General features: G+C 45.1%; 1 protein-coding gene and 1 long non-coding RNA gene across 3 annotated transcripts in view; both read right to left on the bottom strand.

Moving 5' to 3' along the window:
• Positions 1-1,766, bottom strand: part of LOC126512252 (uncharacterized) — a 4,349-nt gene extending 2,583 nt beyond the window's left edge. Inside the window, exon 1 of the long non-coding RNA XR_007594968.1 lies at positions 555-1,766. This is a non-coding gene — a long non-coding RNA (uncharacterized lncRNA). The remainder of the gene's footprint in view (positions 1-554) is intronic.
• Positions 1,767-15,552: 13,786 nt separating this feature from the next.
• On the bottom strand, positions 15,553-24,193 carry Slc35g1 (solute carrier family 35 member G1). Of its 2 annotated transcripts, none has more exons than XM_050159917.1 (3): positions 23,908-24,193; positions 20,145-20,322; positions 15,553-18,318 (listed from the first exon to the last, which is right to left on the bottom strand). In XM_050159917.1, exons 1-3 carry the CDS (start codon positions 24,092-24,094, stop codon positions 17,580-17,582), a joined length of 1,104 nt encoding a protein of 367 aa, XP_050015874.1. In that variant the 5' UTR covers positions 24,095-24,193; the 3' UTR covers positions 15,553-17,579. The 2 variants fall into 2 exon arrangements, with proteins under 2 accessions (XP_050015874.1, XP_050015872.1); XM_050159915.1 differs by having other exon boundaries at positions 20,145-20,325; positions 23,908-24,192.
• Between the last annotated feature and the right edge of the window lie 669 nt (positions 24,194-24,862).

Genomic DNA, 24,862 nt, shown 5'->3' with positions numbered 1-24,862 from the left:
CCCCCCCCCCCCCCCTGCTTCTTTAGTGCTGCCATGCCTAGGTTTTTTGCACGGGTTCTGGGGACCAGATCCTCATCTACAGACTAATTGATCTTCCCAGCCCCTCTCAAACTCTTTCAAATTGTATAGAGGGCACAGAAAGATGCTGGGAGGCCTTTATCCCGGTTCATCTTCATCTCCAAACGCTGTCCTTTGCAGTCAGTTCTAAGCTTCTTTTTCTTTAACCTTTTTTTAATTAATTAAATTTATTCATTTGTTTTTACATCCTGATTGAAGTTTTCCCTCCCTCTTCTCCCCTCCCCTCCCCCCACCTCCACCTGCCCCCATCCACTCTTCCTGTTTCTGTTCCGAAAGACGCAAGCCTCCCAAGGGTATCGACAAAGTATGGCATATCAAGTTGAGGTAGGACTAGCTCCTCCCCTTGCGTTAATACTGGGCAAGGCAACCCAGTATGAGGAATCGGTTCCCAAGAGCCAGCCAAAGCATTGGGGACAGCCCCTCCTCCTACAGTTAGGAGCCCCACAAGTAGACCAAGCTACACAACTGTCACTCACATGTAGAGGGCCTAGGTAGGTCCTTCAGGCTTCCTGACTGTCGTTGGTCCAGACTCTGAGCTGCTATGAGGGCAGGTTAGTTGTTTCTGTAGGTTCCCTTGTTATGACCTTGACCCCTGCTCTTACAGTCCTTCCTTCCACTCTTCAGGGGGGTTCTCCGAGCTTAGTGCAAGGCTTGGCTGTGGGTCTCTGCACCTGTTTCCATCAGTTACTGGATGACGGCTCTCTGATGACAACTGGGGGAGTCACCAGGCTATGAGGATAGCAGAATATTGTTAGGCATCATTTTCCTTATGTTGCCTTTTTTTCTCCTTTCTAATCCTGTTTGGTAGGATAGTTCTAAGTTCTTTTAAGTTCCCTGACTCTCCTAAAGAATGCCTTGCTCATAGGAAAGGTTCACTAAGATGTGTATCAGGAGAAAACAGCTGAGGTTGGATTCCAGAGTTTATTCCTCAGGACTTGCCCTGTTGCCCTGGCAAAAGAGCTACAGCAGAGTGAACCTAGCTGTCACCTTCATTAACTGAATGGCCTTGAATAAATTATTTAACCAGCCCACTGCCAACCATTTAGATCACTCCCCTCTAAACAGAACAATAAAAGCTCCTCCTTCCTTTAGAGCTCTTGGGAGGATTAAGAGAGGCCACTCAGCAGAGAGTGTGCCTCTTCACCAACGTGGCTGTCATAGACACTGTTACATTGGTTCATTCTTCAACCCTGGGAGTGAGCTTGCAACTCCTTTTTCTAATTACATGTGTGTGTGTATACATGTGCGTTTGAATGCACACAGGTGTGTGGGTGTATGTACATGCGCATGTGTGATTTGCAGGTAAGTATGAGCGGGAGTTGCTTCTTGACTCCTTCACTCCAACTTTAGAATGTCTGTCTGTCTCTGGTACCCAAAACCTCCTCTCCTTCTCTTCTGTGCCATCACATTGATGGAAAACAGAGCTCTTGTCTCATTTTCCAAAGAGCTCTGGGTCTCACGTCTCCTCCCGTGTTTCTTCTAGAAAAACAGGTTCAGTGCCCGGGCCGTGGTCAGGAGCATTGATGTTTGTCAGTTGAGTTGCTTGAATGCTCACGCACCTTCTCATGAGAAGATTCTGAGCTGTGTTGTCTGCGTCTGTCCCTGTCTCATTATGTCTCAGAGCTCAGTTTTATTTTGCAAACTAAAGCTTTTCCTCTGGCATTTGTATTAAAATAGCTCAATCGTAAAAATAGAATACCCCACATTTCCCCCAAAGACAAATTCATACAGAGAATCTTATCACATGTCTATTGTGTTTTTCTTCTTCTTTTCCCTCTGTTGTTTTTGTTTGTTTGGTTGGTTGGTTTGGTTTTTTGAGACAGGATTTCTCTGTATAATAGCTCTAGTTGTCCTGGAACTAGGTCTGTAGAGCAGGCTGGCCTCAAACTCACAGAGATCCACCTGCCTCTGCCTCCCAAGTTCTGGGATTAAAGGTGTGCGCCACCACCACCCGGCTGTGTTTTTCTTAAAGGGAGAACAAGCTGGCTAGAGAGAGAAGAGAAGAATCCTCGGCCCTTCTCACGTCTCACCTAGTCTTCAGACTCCAAGGAGCTGCTCCTCATTAGTCTGACTTTCCCTTCGACTGTCTAAAATAACACCAGACTGTAGCGACATCTACTGGTAAGATCAAGCAGTCCATTAAGGGAATTTCCAGAATCTAGTCTGTTTGTGTGTTATTGGAACACACACAGGCAAATACCCAAATCAATACTCTTTGCTAATAAGATGCACCAAACCATTTCACTAAAATCACTTCCCTGTTCATTATTTCTGAATCTTGAATCTTTTCTGTTTGAAATAATATTGTTATCTCTGAATAACAATCATAGCTAGACAGGGCTGCCAGGCAGCACGTTGAAGGGACCGAGTGTGTGAGTGTGCACACAGAACCTCAGCAAGACATGGCACTAAGGTAACTTACATGGAATTGAGCGGTTGCGAGCCATGAATAACACAGCAGTGTTATGAACTGATGAAGAGTCCCAGCAATATTGGAGGGGAGGCTCAACCATTCAATCAAATGCATAAAAGCAAAGACTGGGAATTCAGGGCTTCAACGCAGAAACTCCGCTTGAATGCTCAGCCCCCTGTCCTGTGGGCTTCAGACTAGACTGCAAATGAGCTTCTACTTGAACGTCCAGCCCATCCCGTTTTGTACTTGTGTGAACATGGCACCGTGTTTTCAATTCTCTATACTAACTCAGGAAATCTGGGGGAAGGGTAATGGGAATTCTTTGTACACTTCTTAAAGTGCTTCGTAAATCTAAAATTTTGTTAAAGAAAAAAAAAGAATAAAAGAGAAACAAAATTTATTTGAAAGCCAGTTTTGGAAGGCGGCTCTCTCTCTCCTCCAGGGTCACATAACCTTGGCTAAGTCACCAAGGTCGCCAACAAAGACCTAGTCGGTGTAGTGAAGTTGAAATACTCCGCCCTTCCAAGGGCTAAGTAGGAAGAAAGCCATGCCGTTTTACTAGAGAGTCTACCCAGAGGGGAAACATTATAGTCCAATCACCAGCTTTAATTCATCTTTCCCTGGGCGGAAAAGCGATTGCTCAATTGTTTAATATTCAACTGCCAACGTGGGAAACGGGAGGAAAGGACAGTTGCTGGGCAGGCTGAGGAAAGACAGCCACTGACAGAGTGCTGAGCTGTGCTGGGGAGGGTGGGGTTGAGGCGAGATAGGTGTGATTTCAGAATGAAATCAGGAAAGGGGTGAACTCTTGACTCAGAGGACAATGACCCCCCCACCCCCATTAGCAGCTAATAGCTCAGCAGAGAAGGGACGAGATCTGGGGGTGAGACTTGGCTCAGCTCTGGGTCCTTGTCCTGTGAAACTCAGTGGAAGAATGGAAGTCAAGGGCAATAGAACTAGTTTTAAAAGAAAAGTCTGATTTTTAAAATGAAGGGAAAAACATGGCCTGGGAAGTCATAGGCCTTGGGAGAAACTTACTATTGCTGTTTAGTGAAATTAACATGATATCAGATTAAATAATTTCTAAGTAAAGTTCATATCCAACAGATAAAGGATCCTCTCAGCCTTAATCAGAGAAGCTTCGATCTGTAGCAAATAGTAGTGAAAACAGACTCATGGCTGCTCAAGATGGTGAGGTTGAGGGAGAGTTGAGTGTGAGCCCTAAACAGCACATTTATGCCACCCGCTAAGGCTCAGGGAGACTGTAGGAGACAGGGCAGAACAGATGGAAGAGCCTGAGGATAAGGAGAAGGCCACAAACGCCATCTTCTGGACAAGACTCAGCTACTGCAATCATGAACTCACAGCAAATGTAGCGGCTAGCCCGGCCCTCTTGAGATTGGACCTGACAACAGTCAGTCACGGATGGGGCGGAGCCCACAGGTCCTATCCCTTTCCTGCTGAACGGCTAGTGAGGGAGGGGAGCGTCATTGTCTTCAGTTGTGTAGCCACAGGTGAGCTCACCAGGCTCCAGGCGATATTCTAGATTCGTGTCTCAGAGAAGACCCTGGGCAGCAACAACAGATCCCAGAACCAAAGGACTTAACAAAGGGGTGCGGGAGACAAGGAAGGGTGGGGGTGAGAATAATCGGAATGTGTTACATACATCTATGATATTGTCAATGAACAAATGTAATTAATAAATGTATTTTGAAAGTTCTTCTTCTAGAGAGGGAAAGATTAAATAAGGAGGCTATTGTGAAGAACGGAGCTCTGCAAGGCGAGCGGAGGTCCAGACGAGACTCCTGGGAGAGGGGAAACCCCACCGGACTGCTGGTCCAGGGACTTTTTCTAGGACTTGTGGCAGATACAGAACAAAGACTGAGGTCATGTTCATTGAGATTTAAGGCTCTGACCGTCTCCCACATTGAGAGAATGGAGGACCCACATATAATGTGCACATGTCCGGGGCCTAACCGGGGAGACAGTCACACACTCAGATTACACAGGGCTCGGTCAGCTAGGGGAATGGTCAGGCTTTGAAGGCTCTGCTCCGCTCCTGCCTGGCTAGCTTGTCTGTTATTGTTATGACCTTGAAGGGGCTGCTCTCCTTAGAGCTTGGCAGGGTTTATCAGCCATTAACTAGACCGCGCTCCTTTCATTATCACATCTACGTGGCCAGCCTGTCGCTTTCCTACTGCGTGGAGTAGTTCTTATCACAGCCATTTACATGTGTTCTAGCTTTTCTTGGTTACCTCATGCTTGAGTCTGTCTCAGGGGGTGTCTGGGGAGGTCTTCCTTCTGGAATAGATGGAATCTGCTTGTTAGAAACAATCCTTACCTACAATTTTGTCTGTTTCATTTCGCTGCATTAGAAGCGAGAATATTTAAGGACAACAGTGCTTTGCCTACGCCCCCCCCAAGGGCTTCTGGGGGAGATAGCGGCTCTACCAACATGATCCCCTCACCAGAGTTCAACCTGCCTCTTGGATGGTCAGTTTGATTATTGCCCTGGCATTCCTGGCCATGCCATTTTAATCCTAAATTGCTTTTTCTACACCAAGAAGAAATTTGACATTATCAATAATATATTGGAAAAAAATGAGCTTGGCAATAATGTACGGTGAGCTAGGGATGCAACTCAGTTGATAGAGTCCCTGCCTAGCATACAAAGATATATATTATATCGTTTTCTTATTATTTTGTGCATGTACATGTGTGTGTTGTGTGTGTGTGTGTTAGAGTCATGTGTGTATATTAGAGTTACTGTCATGGTTCTTGTGTGGCGGTCAGAGGTCAATTTGTGAGATGCAAGTCCTTTTACCTTCCTAGGGACCAAACTCAGGTTGTCAGACTTGACAGAAGTGCCTTTACCCACTGAGCCATATCACTGGTCCCATGTTAACTTACATTTGCTAAGGGAAGAGAGGAAAGACAAAGCCACCCAAACAATGACTAACCCTTCTCCCTATGGAGTCATAAATGGTAGAGAGAAGGCACAGCAGAAACACTGAACGAATTTGCCAGGATATTTTCATTCCATGGAAGACTGTTTGGATGGACTCCAGCTTAGATTCTGAGTTTGTCCCGGCTAAGCACAGCCTTTTTGGTGGCTTGTATAGACCACCACTCCCTAGCTGTGTCCCAGACTCACATTTTGGATGGCTGTACATCCCAATCTCCATAGCGACATTGGCTCATGTAGCTTTGCCCCTACAGTTGACCAGGCTGCCGGTCCTGCCCAGGCTCCAGGCTGCAGGCACCTCATCACAAGGGCGACCCCATGGGTGTCCACCTGCAGTCATTTTATTGACACTGTTAATTTGCCAAAGTTAAGAGTGTTTAAATCACCACCTCTGCCCTGTTAACATTCAAATGCCTTTCTCTTGGATGTAGCGTTTCTTTCGTCTTCAAATGCTCATCTCCTCACTGGTGTTGGGGAGTGGTTCGGCTGGGGAACTCACCGGCACCCATCTCCACAGCTCTGTCTCTTGCCTTCACGGGGGTTGGCTGGCTTGGCTGCTTGCTTCCTGGGCGTTGTGCCTGTCTTCTGTGAGGGAGTCTCTGCAGTTGTCGCGGAGGAAATCCGCAAAGCTGTGAGAAAGCAAACACGGTCCACGTTGATTTCATCAACCCGGATCAAACTCCCAGAGAATCCAGTGCTAGATGGCTCATCCCCAACAAATTAAGTTTCCTGGTGCCATACAATCCCCAGAGCATTAGAAAGCATAACTACGTTGATATTGAACTCCGGGTACATGTCATTTCTTCCAAGAAGATGGGCGTAGAGATAGGTTACCTGGACTAGCTTAAGGGCCTTAGGAAGGGTCTGGTTTCAGTCACACAAATAGTGCAGAGGTCATTTGGGTTACTAGCCACATCTGATCCTAGTTGTTGGAGCTTGGGGGAGCCCCTAGCTATAGAGATAATGCAAAGGGTCATTCAGACTATAAGGTATCTCTGAATTTGGTTGTGGGAGATGGGAGAGCCCTCTGTTCTAAGGGTTCATTCATATCCACCCCTTCAGCCCCCGTCCTGATTATAGGAGATTGGTGTGGCTTTGCCCAACAGATAACACAGATCACTAGGGTTTTTTTTTTTTTTTTTTTTTTTAAGCTGGGGTTCAAGACAGGGTTTCTCTGTGGAGCATCCCTGGTTGTCCTGGAGCTCCTTTGTAGAACAGGCTGGCCTCAAACTCACAGAGATCGCCTGCCTCTCCCTCCAAATGTTGAAATTAAAGGCCTGCACTGATCACTGAACTATCAATCACTTCTAATCCCCAGCTTGGGAATAACAGGTTTACATCTTTCCCACCAGAAAGACAATCCTGTGTCCTTAACACTCCTGGTTTCTCTGGAGATCTGTAGGTGCAAGGACCTTCATGCTGCGCCCCTGACACCTCTGAGCTTTGCCTTGCTTCTTTCCTCATCTGCAGTCTCCTGGGTGAAGTCCCAGGTGATTCGGCTCCTATATGTCTGAGTGACAATCAGACCCGTGCACGATCTGTTCTGTCCTCTGCTGGCTGTGTTGACTTCACGCCAATGTCAGGGACTCCCTAAGCTTCATTTTTCTCCTCTGTAATATGGGGGAGATCATAATTTCCAAAGGTCTTCCAGAGGGGTCGCAAGGGAGAATGTTCCAGGGGCTCTGACGTCTGTCGCCCACTGTGCCTGCAGCACCCTCCTTCCTTCTCTGCCCTTTCTGAGTCTGTGCTGCCTTACATGGGAACTACTGCCTGTGACCACTGAACACTGAAAATGCGACTGGTCTTAATCGAGACATGCGACCATTATGATATGGACTCTAAACTCTGAATAATGAACAGGACATACAAGATCTCACTAGGAAATTTTATTTTAATCATATATTGAGACAGGCAATATTTTAGATATATTGGGTCTGGGTCAAATATTGTTAAAATTAATTTAATCTGTTTATTATTATTATTATACATTATTTAATATGGGCTTCCAGAAAGTTCAAATTTTATTAAAATTAATTTAATCTGATTGTTATTATTATACATTATTTAATATGGGCTTCCAAAAAATTCAAATTTTCATTCTACTGAACAGCACTATTGTAGGATCCTGATTTTTTTTTTTTTTTTGCCCATAAAACAGGTTGACAAGCTGCTGAAACAGGCTGACAAGTTATCCATCCCTCCTGGATATGGTTCCATTGCCCAGACTTTGCTCATGAGGATGCTCCATCTCTACTATTTATTTAGCTTTAAATGCCTGCTTTGTATTGCTGCTTGCTTTTTTTTTTTTTTTTCAGGGACTTGGAAAGTTAGTTACAGCAGGTAATTCAATAGGGATGTCATCTGGGGAATGTCATCTGGAAATGCCATTGGCTCTGGCTGGCAGAGAGGCTTCTCCACAGGAAGATTGTTACAGCTCAGGGCCCAAGTGTTGAAGGGAACAGAAATCTGGCTGAACCTCATGTAAGTGGCAACCACTTGGGTACTGTTAAGGTATTCTGAATGCTAGCACCAGAAATGGATTCTACTGAATAGGAAGTTCGTGGGAAGGACAGCAGGGATCGCACAGACTTGAGAGGACAGCTAGATGACTGGGCATGAGGACCGACAGTAACCAGGGGAGCCAAGAAGCTCTGGAGGCAGCACTGAAAGCCAGGTCCCTGGGCGCCACCCCTGGACGACTCTGGTGCATCTGCCTTTTGACTCTGTTCAAGATACAGATTGACCAGGGAGACACAGCTGACTAATGAACTCAAGTCAGGAGCCCCACTGGCTTTTTAGGCTTCTTGGAGTTTGGGCCATTCCCCCTGGGAGTGGGGATGTGGCAAGACCATGACTTCGTGTTTCCCAAGTTCCTTTCTTTGTTCCTTGGTGTAAAGGAAACTGTTGTTCCCTACCTTCGTTTTCAGTTAGGTTCAAATGTGGATGACGATGCCTGTCCACATCCAAGCCTCTGTGCACATAAATGGTTGACAAGGTTGCAAGCTAGAGGCTGAGGGATCTGGACCAGCGGCTAGGAAGGCAGGAGTCCTGGCGCGGCGCTGAAGGAAAGCTTCACCGCTCTCCTGTGTTGGCTATGTCCCTCTCACCATCACAAAACAGGTGACAGAAGCAACTTAAAGGAGGAGTTTATTTTTTTTTTTCCAGAGTTTAGAGGGTCCAACCCATCATGATATGGGAAGGTGCAGTGGCCGGACCAGCACACTCAACAGTGGTGGGAGCTTGCAGAACATTTGCTTACCTCTTGATGGACCAGAAAGCAGAGAGTTCAAACCAGGACTGGGGCCAAGACCTAATACCCAGAGGCCAGCATCCAGGAACTCACCCCTCCCAGGCGGGAGCTGCAACCTCCCCAAACAGCACCACCAGGTGGCGCCCAAGGACTCAGAGGCAGGACCAAGGGGGTGGGGGGGTGGGATGTTTCATAGAGGATAGCATCTTGTGGCATACTGGTGGATGTAAGAAACACAAGTCTGCTAAGCCGCTGAGATTTGGGGAGCTGTGGGTTTCAGTACTAACATAACTAATCTGATTAACGCACAGATATCACTCAGCAAAAGGGGGTGTAAGATTCTATCTCCCTAGGAAGAGCCACAAAAAAGCAAATACAGAGAATAATGGGTAAACATGATTTTTTATTAAAAGTCCATGAAAACCCTAACAGCTAAGAGAACCAGGTGTTCAATCTTTTGATTATTTCCTTGTCCTCTGCACTTAGAGTATATGAGAAGCCGGATTATAATCACATGGTTACTGAATAACATGGAGGTGTCATGACACAAAACACAGGGGCATTTGTTTGATAATTGTGCTGTTCAATTGCATAAAGATTTGATTACTTAATCGCTGAGTCACGTCCCCCCAAATGAGGTCAAGGTTTCCTTGAGACAGAGGACAAGAGACACACCTTCCTATAGTAGCAAAGATTTGGGTAATTAAAGCTAAGTACCCTGAATTGCCCATTCACGTTTAAAAAATAAAATTACACCAACTGGGGAGAAAAAAAAAAACACAGGGTCTTAACAAGTATTGAGCTTGGAGCATGAAGTTTGGGGCTTAGTGTAATCTGTAGGATATAAGGCTGAGAACACAGGCTTGGGGTGTGAGAGGCCAGGGCTGCTAAGACCTAGGCTCCTACCTGTGTTAACAATGCATCCTTGGCCAAATCATGTGGCATCTCCAGGTCACTAATTCCTCAGCAATAGGACAAAAAAAAAAAAAAAAAAAAAAAAAAAAAAAAAAAAAAAAAAAAAAAAAAAAAAAAAAAAAAAAACCAAACAAACTTCCGAACAACAAAGAAAAGTGATTAGGAGTCAAGGATCCAGAGTACAGAAGTCTATCAACGCCTCCAGTGGGAAGAAGAGCTGGGGGAGGGGCAGCTTGGTGCATCTCATCTCAATGACGGGGACAAGTCTGGCATCCCTGCTCTCCGTTCTGCTTCAGGGGCTGACTGCTCCTCCGCTTCTCCCTGCTACCCTGCACCCTTCGTTCCCTGTGCATCGAGGGAAGCGGAGCTGAATGCAGCCAGCGCAAGGTTTATGTCTGTGTATGTGGTGGCTTCACACAGCTCTGTCCTTCTTGCTTGAAGGCAGAAGGAAGCCAATCTACATACAAGTTCTCAGGCAGATCCTGCGATAGTTCACAGGTGCTGAATATGTACCGTGCGTGTATACCTCGTGTTTCCTATAGGTATGACTGACTTGAGGGTTTGGCAGTAAGGGGACTTCTTGACATTGGCTGACTTAAAGGAACAAGTATTAGAGACATAAAAGTAACCAGCATATATATAAAATATGCTGCTCTATTTATTGTCTCATATCTAGCTCTTCCTGTATTAAGGATGGAGGTGGAAGGACACATATACTCCAGTCTCGAAAGATCCTTTACCATTGACAGGCTTTATCTTTTGTATTTTCTTCAGTCTCAGAGCCTCTGGGAGGAAGGCTGGTCTGCAGACTGTGTGAGGCAGAGGAAGGAGACAGCAGGAAGAAGTCAAAAAGGTGAGCAGAGAGATGACCCCCCCCAAATCTGCGCATGACTCTAGCTCTATGGTTTTTTTATAAAAATTTTGATAAAAAAATCTTTTAGTTTTTATTTCACCAATTTTATTTTTGACATAATTCAAAATGCAAAATATACAAGGGAGTCAGTGAAAAGCCTCCTTATTCCACCCTTCAGTCACCAGGCCCCATGTCCCAATGACCGTCAATGTCATCACCTTCTGTGTCCTCCTGAAACTGTCCCTTTTCTTTGTACACACTCTGCTCTTCACCTTGTTTGTTTGGTTTCTTTTTCCACTTAGCAATTTGGAGACTTCACAACCATGGATGAAAGCTTCCTTGGTCTTGATATATGTTAAATTGTGTGTTAGTTACCTTCCATATGTGCCATGCCTTATCTAGCCAGCACCCAATGGAGAACGCCATGCTTGCTCAAGTTTTTGCTATTACAAATAAAGCCACGGTGAATAATCTTGTGTATGCCATCTTACACAGAAGCAGCTACACTGCAGATAAATTCCTCGAGTGGAGCACAGGGGAAGGGGTGCAGCATGTGCATTTGTAAATCTGATAAATGCTGCCAGTTGGTGTCACAGTTGTGCCTGTGTGTACAGTCTGCAAAGTGTCCTCGTGTCCTCAGTGTCTACACTTCACAACGGAAAGACCCAAGGCACAAAATGTGGAGTCTCTAAAGAAGTTTCTATGTGACCAAGTGGCCACTGACAGATGGACTTTTTGCTGCCCACCTTTCACTCCCTTTCGATGGATAACTGAGCACTTTGGCAGACTGAGACTTGTTTAAGTTCACCGTCCTAAGGCAAAATCTGTGAAGATGTGTCTAGTACAGACACTGTTATGTCTCTGCGTTCCATGCTTTTTCTTGAGTTCAAACTTGATAAATCCCTGTTTTGGATGCTGAAGATCGGGCTGAGGGCCTCACACAGGCCAGGCCAGAGCTCTGTCGCTGAGCTGCACCCTCAGCCCCAGCACGTCTATGACATGCATTGCTCTCACACATCCTGTCCTTGTCCCCTCTACTCTCAAACATGGTCAGATCATGTTGCGGCAAATCCACTGTTTGTAAAATATAACAATAACAGTAGTAAATAAAATAAGTGGAATACATTTTTTAAACAATATTGAAGATGCCAAAGAGCTTCTGTGTATACAGGTTCATATTTAAAAGAAAACCAATATTTTAAAAATAGCTCCACGGCAGGGCTAGGGATATGGCTCGGTTGTAGAGCACCTGAATACCATGTGTGAGAGCCTAGGATGACTCCTCGGGTCGGCAAACACACGAGCAAACTCTGTTTCTTGTCAATTGCAATATTTTATTAAGGTATTTTCCATTCAGAAAGAGTGGAATGGGGATGAGAGGGTAGTAAGGGTGGGTATAATTAAAACACACCATCTATAAGCATGAAATTGTCAAATACATAAAAAATATTTTTCCCCCAAATGAAACTGACGCCATTTCACAAGAATACACAAGTTACAAGTTTAGCTTAACAGACTTAGATTAATTAGTTTAGATGAGAGCTAGCTTCTTCCATCTGCTTGTTTTTGTCATCTTGTAACTTCTAGAAAACTCAACTGTATGCCCACGAAAGAGTGTGACATACACCACCATTCTCAGTGTCATTATTAAATATTGGCATTATTCGGGCACTGGAGAAGACTGGTTTAGATGACTTTATTATTCTTATCCCTACATATGTAACTTCTGACAACTTACTTCTCCTTCTTCATGATCTTGTTTTTTTACACTGACGTGTTTTACTATATACAATTATAAGCATGTTTAAGTGGGTACATGCAAGCGCAAACATGTTTTCTATCTTTATTTTTTAGTAATTTAAAACAACAATTTTTTTTATTCTCATAAACTTTCAATTTGAGAACCCAGCAGAGGGCTATGTTTGTGTGTCCTGTCCATGGTGTTAGTTGGGGTAGCCTACCTGAGGGCTGGAGGATCCATTCCCAGCGGGCACTCCGTCTGGCAGGGCAGTGTGAGCTGTCAGCTGGGTGCAGAGGGGTGGAGACTCCTCTTCATGTGGGTCTCTATGTGGCCCTGGCTTCCTCACAGCAGTGAACTGGGTTTCCAGGGGAGCATCACATGAAAGAAATGGTTAGACTGAATTAGAAAGGGGGGTCTGAATAAGCTTCATGCTTTGAATTTGATTCTGATATTAACATGGTAACACCTGGTGTCATCATAAAGAACCCCAAATAATAAGGTCCTCAGTTTCTACCCCTCTGGTGTGTTTTGGCACGTGCTGTTTGGGCTTGGGATGCTTTGAACACCTATGAGAACAGCTGGGCACTTACAGTATCAGGAACAGGCTCTGGGCTCACGTGTTCTCCCTGGCCCTGAGTTTGCAGTTTTGCAGTTTGCAGGTTTGCAGTTTGCAAACCTGACCTTGGCTTGGTACTTTGATCACCTCAACACATTTTCTCCTACCTCAAATGCGGTTCTATATTTTCTTGACCCCCAGCCTGGGAACTCATCACAAATATGGGCTAGTTCCTGTGTTTTATGGCTACACGTGCATGTTAGGACTGTGAGTGGTTATGAGTCATGAAGTTGGAAGCTTCAGGCTTTCCTCTAGCGGTGGCCTTCCCGGAACCCGGCACCTCTGTCCTTGTGGCGCAGGCTGCCTTGCTACCTGTCCAGTCTTGCTATCACAGGCACCTGCTCTTTTACCTCGTGCTATAACCCTTACCCCCAATTTCTAGATAAAAGGGAGAATCACATATTATGGGCTCTCTGTGAGGTTTTCCAAGTCCAAGTTTCAAATAGGCTATAACCTAAGTGAGTGCTTCTTTGGGTGTCGCAGGGAGACACAGGCATCCTTTAGAATTTTGGGTAAGTATGGTGGCTTTAGTAGATGTGATACAGAACACCGAAAGGACCAAAAAAATCATGCTTGGGGGTCCAAATGATACCATAATAAACCAGTTCGAATACCACCACTGGCTGTGACTCTGCACACGGTGGTGTGGGGGAAACTAGCTCTCTTGCCACTCTAAGACTTGTCATTGTTAGTGGATGAGGAAGGCAGCTTGAAGAGTCATGCTCAGTACAAAGGAGGCACAAGGAGGGTTGGGCCAATTTCCCAAATCAGAGTCAAACATCATTCTCCCTGGGGACAAGCACTAACGCCAGCTGGGGAATCGGTCACACCTATGCACAAGGTAAGGGAAGCAGTGACCCTCAGCAGCCCTCTGTGGGCAGCTCTGTCTCAACAGAAAAGGTGCCCATCCACTCAAGTCTGTGCTTACAAGAGGCTGACGGAAGTTTGCATTCTGAGGCATTTGTACCTGCACTCCTTCTGCTTAGCAGGAAGGGCCCGGAGGAGGCTCCGTTTTAAAGAGTAAATAAATAAGTCTTAACCACAGCTCAACACGTAGGCTCTTGTGCTTCTTGTCTGGCCTACGGTCTACGCCACTCACCAGCTAGAAGGATTTGGATAATAATATTCTGTTTACCAAATGAAGAAAGCCCAAGTACACTGCTTGTCTCGCTGCAAAGTAACAAAACTACACCCAGCCTCAGATGCCCAACCCAGTACTTTGTCCCCTTCTCCAAAGGGATTAAAGAGGGTGATTCGCCGCAGGCAGTGGAATAATCAGAAGTCCCAGCTCACCCATTGAGGCTAAGCAAACTCTGAGGACACGTTAAGATTATAAGGAAAGGCCAGCGGGTCTGGGTCTGAAAAAGCCTGGGTTAAAACCGGTCTCGCTGAACATAGTGGACAATGAGGACTACTGAGAACTCAAGAACAATGGGGTTTTAATCCTACTGCACGAACTGGCTTTGTGGGAGCCTAGGCAGTTTGGATGCTCACCTTACTAGACCTGGATGGAGGTGGGTGGTCCTTGGACTTCCCACAGGGCAGGGAACCCTGATTGCTCTTTGGGCTGACGAGGGAGGGGGACTTGATTGGGGGAGGGGGAGGGAAAGGGGAGGCGGCGGTGGGGAAGAGACAGAAATCTTTAATAAATAAATAAATAAATAAATAAATAAATAAATAAATAAATAAATAAAAGTGTGACCCTAGATCACACAATAAAAAAAAAAGATTATAAGGAAAGCAGGGGAAAGGATACTTGTGGCAAATTTGAGTTAATAGAAAGATGGACCCACGTATCTTGTGCTGGGATATGGGAAAGCAGAACGGAGAGGGGGCGGGCCAGATGGGCTTGACAGTGTGAACCACAGGTCACCACAGCGGCTTTCTAAGAACTGGAGAGATAACAGCAGGGCCTCGGGAAGGCTGGCCTGCCTTGACTCCTGGATCAAGGTCAAAGTCTTAAGTGGGTGCAGGTGGGCGTGGTGAGAGCAGAATGAATTCCCAGCACAGCAAGAGGGCACCACAGGACTAGTAGTCTATCTAAAGCTCCAAGCTGCTAAGTTCTGAGGGTCTAGAAAAACCAATTACTATCTCTTTTATAAAATTTTTAATTGAAAATAGATTCTTCTCTCATATAATACATCCCAACCACAGTTTCCCCTACCTCCACTCCTCCCAGTTACCGGTACCCTACGTCCCCTCTCCCCAAGATCCACTGCCCCTCCACTTCCTCTTCAGAAAAGCACAGGCCTCCAAGAGACAGTCAAATAGGACAAGACAAGACACAAAAAGACAAGGCAAAAGCCCTCATATGAGGGTGGACAAGGCAACCCAGTAGGAGGAACAGAACCCCAAGAGCAGGCAAGAGGGACAGAGATTCACCCACTCACACTGTTAGGGGTCCCACAAAAAGATCAGGCTATCACCCACAACATATGCCGAGGACCTGGTGCAGATCCATGCAGGTCCTGTGCTTGCGGCTTTATTCTCTGTGAGCCCATCCATGTGAGCCTGCTTAGTTACTTCAGTGGGCCAGATCACTCTTGATTTTGGAGCTGTTGCATTTACTCAGTATGAGGAACAGATATAGTTAGAAACTGTAAGATCACGGCCCTGCTAAATGGATAGAAGCCAGCCTCGTATAGAAAATAAAATTTGAAGCACCCGGTGGTCAAGAAATGAGTAATGAGACATTTTTCTACAGTCATAAAAACCAACATATCACTTTTTTTATAATTTTATTACTTACAAAATAAAAACAAGTTAGGAAAAATATTTTCCTTTGCAAGATATAGAAACTACAATCTTTGGAAAATACATACCCCCCCCCCATAGCTGTTACAATACATAACCTTGTATACCTCTTGAACATTGTTTAAAAATCATACCCTGTAAAGGTTGGGATAAGAAACATTGTCTCCAATGTCAGCCACATACTGTGACATTCAAGTACTTAAGATTCAGTTGAAATAAAGCATGTTTTCAAATGGGTTTATCTTCCACAATCCCAGCGATTCTTTCTTCTACTGTGTAAGTTAGTCAATGGCTCCAGGAATGTCTGACCTTCCATACGTGGAACTAAGTGAGAAGAGGCGGCCATGGAAACCCAGCTACCGCGGGTCTCCATCCTGTCATCCTTGTGTACGGAGCATGGCTCCCGTGGGATGGTCTATAAGGTAGCTCTAGCTCTAAAAGGCTGCCGGCTATGTTTTCTGAGCTGCTGGCATGGCAGGGCTGCAAATCTGCGTTCCAAGAGTATGAGTCAGGTCAAGTGTGATTGAGATGACTCAGCTAAATAAATATATTCTAGGATGTCAGATGGAAAGTATTTAAAACCATCAAAGTTAAAGTTCCTCTTTGGAACGATGCCTTTGGAAGAGCTGTGGGGAGGAGACCGGCCTAGAACACACAGCCCCTCAATTCTGCAGCTGAAGGTAATAGCAGAAGGTGTCTGGTAGAGCAAGACGTGGCCGCCACGATGGCTTACCATAAAGGCATCCAAAGTGACAAAGACTCATGGCCATGTATTCCCAACACCCTGACCGATCTCCCAAGCTTTCCTCTTTCACAGGAGAGTACCAATCTGCTAATGCTCCACATTTAGAATCTACTATCTTGAGTTCACACTAGTATCATGGTACAGCTTGTCAATCTAATTACCTGTGATTATTTTTATATATGCAAGAAACTGTGAAAGTCAATCAACTGTGGACTAATAGGTATTTATCTTTTTTTGTATATCACAAGCATTATAAAATATCATTCCAAAATGGAAGAAGACTACAGGAGTAAGTTTAATAATAACAGACCTGTACTTTAAAGGGGCTTTTCAGATGCACCTTTTAGAACTATGATTTTCATAAATGAAAATGGTACAATCTGGGCAATTTGATATGGCCCAACCCAGAACAATCCTGAGAAAACTGTATTTGGCATCATACTATGAATTCAAAGATTGCATGTAGAGAACCATCACATGTAAACACCTCAGGATGGGAATGTGCACACTGGTCACACCAAGATTTCTCTCTCGGGATTTTAAGATTGGCAATCTTGGAATGTTTTAAGAAATAGTGCAATTTCAATGACACAGGAGACAATAAAAAATTCAAAATGGTAGCCAGAGTTACTAATATACCAAAAGAGAGAACTGCTAACCACATGTGGTGAGCGAAAGGCTCCGTTCAGAGAGTAGATATAAAAATCCTGGCATCAAAACAAAAGGCACAAACGAAAGTTAAAAGTGTAATAATCATTGTAAAACTAAGGCTGGTTTACTTATAGTCCTATCAGTAAGTAGGCACCTGTACCAGGTTTTGGCTTTGGCATCCTAAATGGAATTACACTGCAAACAAAGGATTAACACAGAACTAATTAAAGCAGCACTGTCAACAGTAAGCTTCTTATCTACACTGCTAAAATAGAGTATTTCCCATCCATAGCTTATCTGTGTCAAAAATAAAGTTTTAAAATTGTATTCATAAAAATTTCTAAAATTCCTCAATAAGCTATCTTTTCAATGACACCCCAACCTCAAGAAACCAAAGCAAAAAATAAAAGCTATCCAAAAACTGCTAGGCTAGACTAGCTACTCTTAATTTAAAAAATATCATATTTTTAAAAAATGGTACTTTATTTATGAAATTTATTAAATATAATCAACGAATAATGCAGATTTTTCAGGTATGTAAGATGTCCGAGCTGGGTGATGGCATATTTAAAAAAATATAGATTTCAACAGTGACATTTCATTTGGAACTTTGGATCCATCTACGTATGGTTGATCCAGTAGTACTGGCTACTACACAGAGAGCCCCACCCACTGTCCACCAGGTTGGCATATTATTAAAGAAAGCAATCTGGAAGATAAAAGCAAAAACTACGTCCATTGTCTTCATTATTGCTACGGGTCCTGCTTTTTCTACTTGCACTGCTTTAGTGATAAATATCTGACCCCCCAAACCTAGGAGTCCAATGAGTATGAGAAACAGCCTGTCCAGCCCACAGTAAGGGAGACTCCACCCTCCTATGGCAAAGAGGATGACGATGCATTCAAGAAGGCCAAGGATGACATAATACCAAATGCTCAGGAAGTAGTCCACGGATTTCCCCATTTTTCTTAAGATAACCAGAGTCATTGCAGACAGCACGGCATGTCCAATTGCGGCAAACGTCCCCTTAATGTGATCTGAATAGCTGTTGCTCGTCTCTGAAGTGTCGGAGCCAAATAAAAATGGCGGTCTGACGATAAGGATCACTCCGGCGAATGCGAACAACGTGAAGAAAGCATCCCAAAGGCTATACTTTTCCTTGAGAAATATCCACGCAAATATTGACGTAAACATTGGACAACTAAACGCAATAACTGTGGCGTCTGCGAGGGACGTTGTCTGGAAAGCATAGTACATTAGGATCATGGCACTGGAACCAAAGATCCCTCTGAGAAGAAGGAAAAGCCGCTGACCTTTGGGTCCTATGAACCCAGTTCTGCAAATTTAAATGAAAAAAATGCATTTTAAATGAACTTGGCATTGTTTTTAGATCAAAATGTTTAATCAGACATTATTGGAAAAGTACATTTTACTAAAAATAAGGGAGTAATAGTAAATTCTACCTAGTATTGAATAGTAAGAATCCTTTAAAATATTTTTCTAGTTAGAGAAATGATGGCTCAAAATGTTCATGTTTGCAGGAGCAAAAAGCGAACATAGAACCTCATAAACAGCATGATAAAAGTCAGCAAATACAATTGTTTTCTCATGTATATTCTAGCAAAAAATAAAGATTAAAAGGGTAAAATGTTAAGAGACATTATACCCTAGTAGTAGAATCACATAATATAATCCAAATTTTCTATGATTGCTTTATAATAAACATAATTTCAGGATTTTGTAGTACTACATGAGGAAGCTTAATCCTGGATCATGCACACTCAGCCACATCAATTCTTCTATAAAAGCTGAGCAAGGCTAGAATGTAGTCACTGAATATGAGGCAACTTTTCGCTGTCCTTATGAGTTAAAAAACACTGAAAAAAAAAAAAGCCATGGTTTGATCCATAAAATGAGTGCTATATTGTCTCCAATTAAACACTCAGAATCTACTCTGATAGTTCCTAGCTAGATACAACTTCCTGACTCATGCTAGAGCAGGCTTCATCCAGGTAAACATGAACATCTATGTATCTAGAGTCAGAACAAATCTGGGGCCCATACATGTGTAGAAAAGCTATATATGTTCCATGATCATGAACACAAAATTAAAACAGATTAGGGCCAAAGATTTTCAAAACACTTTCTAGCTCTGAATACTTTTATCAAAAACTGGAGAATATGGTTGCTAACCTCAGTGTTGTTACCTCCTTTAGAAAGTGGCTCTAGCTCATCATTATTTCTGGTAGCACTCTGGCTTATACATTCGCAGAATTTCACTTTCTAAGCAGTTTCTCAGGATACAGAATGGCACTATTCTAAATGAATCTGTATCATGGCATGGATGCAAGGAGGCACTGGAGGCAGGCGATGGAAACTTGACTTGAGGTTTAAGCATCTTCAGCTCCCAAACAAACAGCCAGGTAGCCACTCAGGGCCCAATTAGTCTCCTCCCAGGGTCCAGAGAACATAAAGGTATGTGTAAGTTATGGGGGGAGGGGGGGCTATAATTTTCAGCCCTACTGAGACGGACAGAGTCTACACAGAAGAAAGGGGATCAAGTAAGGAGGGAGAGTAGAGAAGGGATGTAAATAGTACCTATATGCTGAAGTCTCTAGAAAGTACTCTAACCAAGAATAACTCTTATCTGACCCTTGCAACCCGCTCTGAGCACAGCCCCGAGAGCATCACTCCCTCCAGTTTGTAGGGAAAGAATCTGAATACCAAAGTAGCCCAAGATCTTGCTCAAGGCCTTACCTGCCACTCCCTTTAAGACTGCCATCTTACTGGCATGACCTGGCAGGGCGGTCTGTCCCACTGAGAGAACCCTGATGCTATATAACTCCTAGCATTTACTTTTTAATCTCCAAAACACCAGTTATGCCAAAGTAAAGGAAGGAGGGTGGTACACCCAGAATTTTGTTTTCAAAAATAGAGAGAGGGTGAACAAGTACAAGTCACCCTTCTCCTTTGATGGGCACGTGGTATGTGCTTATGGTAGAATCGTCTGTGAGTAGATCCTGAGAACCCGTCATTAGTCAGGGTGAAGGGGAACCGACTGGTCAATCCATGATGAACCAGTTACTACAGAAAAAATACTAAGACAGTTCAAAAGATTTACACAGTCGTTAACATCCTCTGCTTCACTCTACACATACTTACTTTCTGTATATTAAGCAAGGAACAATAACTAGCAATTGGAACACACATCGAAATGCACTGATCTCTACAGCATGGACGTCTTGCACTTTTTTAACAAATATAGAGGCCACTGAGAAAAGGAAGGCGGACAACACTGTGTAAAACAAGCCAAGTCCAGGGCAGGGTGCTTTCTTCTTGCCTTCTGAAAAAGATTAAATTCTGGTTAGTCCTTGCTCCCAGGCACGTTTCATCACATTCACTTAGAGTGTCAACCAACGGCTAGATGCTAATGGAAGACCTTAGCATCCCTGCTCTTGTACCACCTTCCCTACGCATTATGAAAAATCCATAGCTGTGGGTAACAAATTAAAACTACACTGTTAAAAAAAATAAAAAGTCATTTCTCCCAACAAAAGATGGATTCCTTTCGGCCTGCTAAGAATCACCCCTCACTTTACAAGTCAAGGACATCTTGCTGAGGCGGTGAGAGGGATCTTTAAGGAACACTAGTCAAAGGGAAGTGAAAAGTCCAGCTCAGAGACAGGCCTTCCATCCTCTCCCCGCTGAGCTTCCAGGAGAAAGTTTCTTTGCTGGAATTCAGTTTACAACTGCTTATCTCTCCATGTGTTGATAATCTGACTTCTAGACGCCTATGAGCTTATCCAGGGCTGGGACCTCTGCTCTCTTGTCTGTGCCTGGGACACTCAACCTGAGTAAGTAAAGGAAAATATACATGAACACCACAGAAAGACACAAGCGTCTAACATTACTGGCAAGAAGACTAAACTAGAAAGGCTCGGCTGTTGTGTAACTGTGAGCTGCTAATTTTGCCCCGTCTTAACTTGTTCCTGCCTTAATCTGAACCAAGAAGTTTGTACTTTCTGCAGGTCTTCAATTGTTTAATTTATTACTGACATCTTGTGTGGCATTAAAGACAAGACACACACTCAGTTGTACAGACACATACTATGCTCCCCCAATGAACACTAAAAAGTGGGAGTAATAAGGAAAACAATTGATTCTTGTCCATTAAGTGTCTGTAGGAGACACAAAACCTGTGGACGCTGCAATTTCCTTTGAACTTGGTCGGCCACTCCACTCTAAGAATGTACAAAGTGTTACTCAGCTATGGAACATTATTGCATAATTATGTTCTCTTTTTTTAAATGCCCTTCCCTGATAAATGATATACGGGGCAATATATTTCAACATCCTCACATCAGATACCTTTGTCCACCCAGGACTGCAAATCATGACCACGGTATGATGACAGCTTTTCTAGCAACGCTGTACCTGGCCTTTGCATCAGTGACACCACTGTCAGAATCTTCCCTATTTTAGGCTCACAGCTGGAGAGACTGCTCTGGAACCACTGTGGACCCCTCCCCCATGCCACCTTTACCCCTGTGCTCCAACATTGTGGGAATGAACTACAAAGAGCCACTCAGGCCTCAAGAAGGAAACTTCAGAAGACTTCCAGGCAGAAGCACCACAAAATACATGCCTTGGCTGTGGTCAGCCTGAGAGCTGGGCTTCTGAAGTTACAAAATTCAGATCCAAATAAAACAAGTTTTCTCAAATGAAACCTCCACCCTTAGACAGAACAGAATGAGAAGTCCTAGGACAGAAAACATCCTTCTGGTTTATTAATCAAAGGACCCTCTCCAACCTAAACTCAGTGGCTTTCTCTCGAAGAAGCATACGAGTGTAATTTAATTTTAAAAATGGATCTATTCTCTTAAAACATTTTTTTTTAAAAAAAAACATACTTTTTTGAGGCAGGGTCTCTCTCTATGTAGCCCTGGCTATCCTGGAATTCACTATGTAATCAGGTTGGCCACCAACTCAGAGATTCGCCCACCACTGCCTCCCAAGGTGTGTGCCACCATGGCCAGCTTAAAAACCAACAAATGTTTAAGGTTCGTGTTTTCTGATTAGGGACAGGCAGGTAACAGAAAGTTGAACTGAACTGACTGCTAATGAAGGCAAGGGTGTGCTGACCTTAGTTTCCTCCTATATGGTCATTTCAATTCCCTCTGACAATGCGACAGCAGTCCACCGAGGAATTTGTTCACGTGATAAACTTCCACATTCACAGAGTGTGTCTAATCTCCCCAAACAAGTCAAATTGAAGGTTTAACTATTCAAAGTAAGTGGTCACCACACAACTTCCCGAAGAAAGTAAAAACCTGTTTCACCGGCTTCTCCACACCTGGCTTTCAGCCAGTGATTTGGACCTGGCCGGGAATCACCAGAATAACTTAAAATTTCGATTTCCAGGTCCCACCCCAGAGCTTCTGGAACTTTGTAAAGACGGGCTCAGAGATCCGGTGATGCTCTGGAGTGCTCACTCCAGCAGGGTGAGGCACAAGGCTAAGCTGACATCTCTCCCTTTAGTACAAGATCCGCAGTGTTCTGAGGACAGCAAGCGGGTTATCTGGACAGCTGTAAACTGTCCGCTAAGGTTATCCAGATCCGACCTAAACTTGAAGGTGAGTTTTGTTAAGAAACCACTTAGACAAGTCTCAAAGTCAGGAGAGGTGTTGAATGCCCTTAATCTCAGCACTTGAGGTGTAGGCAGGAGGACCGAGTGTGAGCCAACCTGAACTGGAGACCCTGTCTTTAAAAAAATAATAATAATAATAAAGAGTCTAAAATGAGCCAGTCAATAGTCCAATGCCAACAGTATAGTGGTTTCTAATACATATTTTTTTTCCCTCAAAAATAACTGTTAAGAACTTGCCTTGACATTGAAAGACAAGGTTCTTGGCCATTCACACAGGTTTGGCATTTTGCCATCTGCTGCCTCTGCCTGAGTATACAGACCCCTCACTAATGGGGAACTAAAGAGTTTGTGCAAGGTACAGTTCCACATTAAGCCAAAATGACATTCAGCTATAGGGTGATAAGGTGAGAAACTGACCTTGTCCCGAGTTGCCCATCTGGTTAGCCCAGTACGGGATAACCCTGTTCTGGAGCCAAAACCCATGCAAACATAATCGGAAATCTGGTCATTTGTCTTTGGTTTAAGGATAGAAAAGTAGCGACAACCATCTTCCTAGGACGTTTCTCTCTAAACTCAGAAAAGCACATGGAAGAAGGCAGTAAAACCGGTGAGTCAAGAGGCATGGAGTCCCGGGGCACATTCCACGTTAGGATGGGGAAAGGTGTTAACTCGGTTCTAAAAGATCTCCTCCGGGTTTCCTTCTAGAAAGCTATGGAAGTGGAAAGGGCCCAAGGTGGAATCTCTCGCAAATGCACGGCCCCACCTAGGACTGTCTGGACCTGCCCTACCCAGACCTTGGCAGATGGAAGTAGGGGTGAGACCCAACCCAGAAGCCCTCATCCTTCCCCGACCTCACTTTACCCCTTCGCAACAGCAGTTTGAACAGAAGTCAAGAGCTCTTCATGGGGCGTCTAACAAGGCGTATCTTGTTTTAAGTCTACAGTTAAAAATCCTCCTATCCCAACACGCTTCAGGGCTAGTGGTCCGCTCAACTCTCCTGATGCTGAGATTCCGGGACAAACACTTAAAGAATCCCGGTCTTTCCAACTTGGTTCTGGAAGATCAGTTTACCCCTATGATGAGGGTTTTGGGTCGGTTTCCTCTCAGGTCTCTGCCTGTCCCTTTCGGTGACCTTTCACCTCTGACTACCACTGGACCTCGAGGGCCTGCCCTCGTCACCAATTTGGGGTTGCGAACACTTGGAAACTTTCTGGGTCCGCGATCACCGCGGATGCGCGGAGAACCCGGCCCGCCCGGCCCCGTCAGCCCCGCACTCACCCGGCTCCCGGGACGAGCCGCACACCCAGGATCCGTGCGGCCAACACCTGCCGCGGCCGGGGGCGTCCGCCGCCTCGACGTCCGCAGGCTCCTCGCCGGGGGACGCGGGGTCCGCGAGTCGCAGCTCCGGCTCGCCCAGCTCCACCGCGTCGGCTTCGAGCTCCGCCGCGCTCTCCGGGGGCTCCATCCCGGAGCCCGCGCTCTTCCCGCAGCCGCGCGCCGTCTGGCGCCCGCAGCCGCCGCCGCCGCCGCCGCCGCCGGGCCGCTCGGCTCTTCCGGCCCCCGGCGCGCCGGTGCGTGTGCGCGTGCGCCCGCTCCGGGCTCCGCGCGCCTGTCCTCCGCTGCCCTCCCGCCCCCGGAGAGCCACCCGCCTGCACTCGGGCGCTCGGGCTGCGCTGGCCACAGCTGGCCGGGCGACGGTCCCTCCTGGGCAGTCCGGCGAGACCGCACACTGGTCCTCCTCTGTCTTCCAAGGCACAGGGAGGGACGCTGGCTTCTCAGCTCTGGCGCCTCGGGTCCTGGGGCCTTGTGCTGCTTCAGAGAGACTTTGTGTTTGAACTGGGCGTGGTGGCACACGCCCTTAATCCCCAGCGTTTGGGGGACAGAGGCTTGTGGATATCTGTGGGTTCAAAGCCAGCCAAGGATACATAGTGAGACGCTGTTTCTAAAGAAATGAATAAAATAGAAGTTAAGAAGACTGGATTCTATTTATTGGTGTGGAGCATCTTCAAAATATTATGTCAGTTTTTAAACACACTGCCACCTGACCAGGAAGGATAGAATTTAAGTAATAATCACAGAGGAACAAAAGATGGAAAGGGTAGGCTTTTAAAAATTACAGGGCAGCAGTACGTGGTGGCACATGTGTTTAGCCCCAGCTCTTGGGAGACATAGGCAGGAGGATCTGAGTTCGACACCAGTCTGATCTACAGAGGGAGTTCCAGGACAGCCAGGG

The sequence above is a fragment of the Alexandromys fortis genome, unplaced genomic scaffold, assembly GCF_014885135.2.
Source record: "Alexandromys fortis isolate MF-2015 unplaced genomic scaffold, M_Fortis_MF-2015_v1.1 scaffold_10, whole genome shotgun sequence".
Classification (NCBI taxonomy): domain Eukaryota; kingdom Metazoa; phylum Chordata; class Mammalia; order Rodentia; family Cricetidae; genus Alexandromys; species Alexandromys fortis.
This window is presented reverse-complemented; position numbering and strand designations above follow the sequence as displayed.

What these genes read in the sequence shown, in the direction of transcription:
- Slc35g1 (XM_050159915.1), bottom strand. Translation starts at nt 24,094, where the DNA reads ATGGAGCCCCCGGAGAGCGCGGCGGAGCTCGAAGCCGACGCGGTGGAG. An exon ending in CGGCTCGTCCCGGGAGCCGG is followed by an intron (nt 20,326 to 23,907) that starts GTGAGTGCGGGG and finishes AATCTTTTTCAG; the next exon opens with AAGGCAAGAAGAAAGCACCC. An exon ending in CCTTGCTTAATATACAGAAA is followed by an intron (nt 18,319 to 20,144) that starts GTAAGTATGTGT and finishes TTAAATTTGCAG; the next exon opens with AACTGGGTTCATAGGACCCA.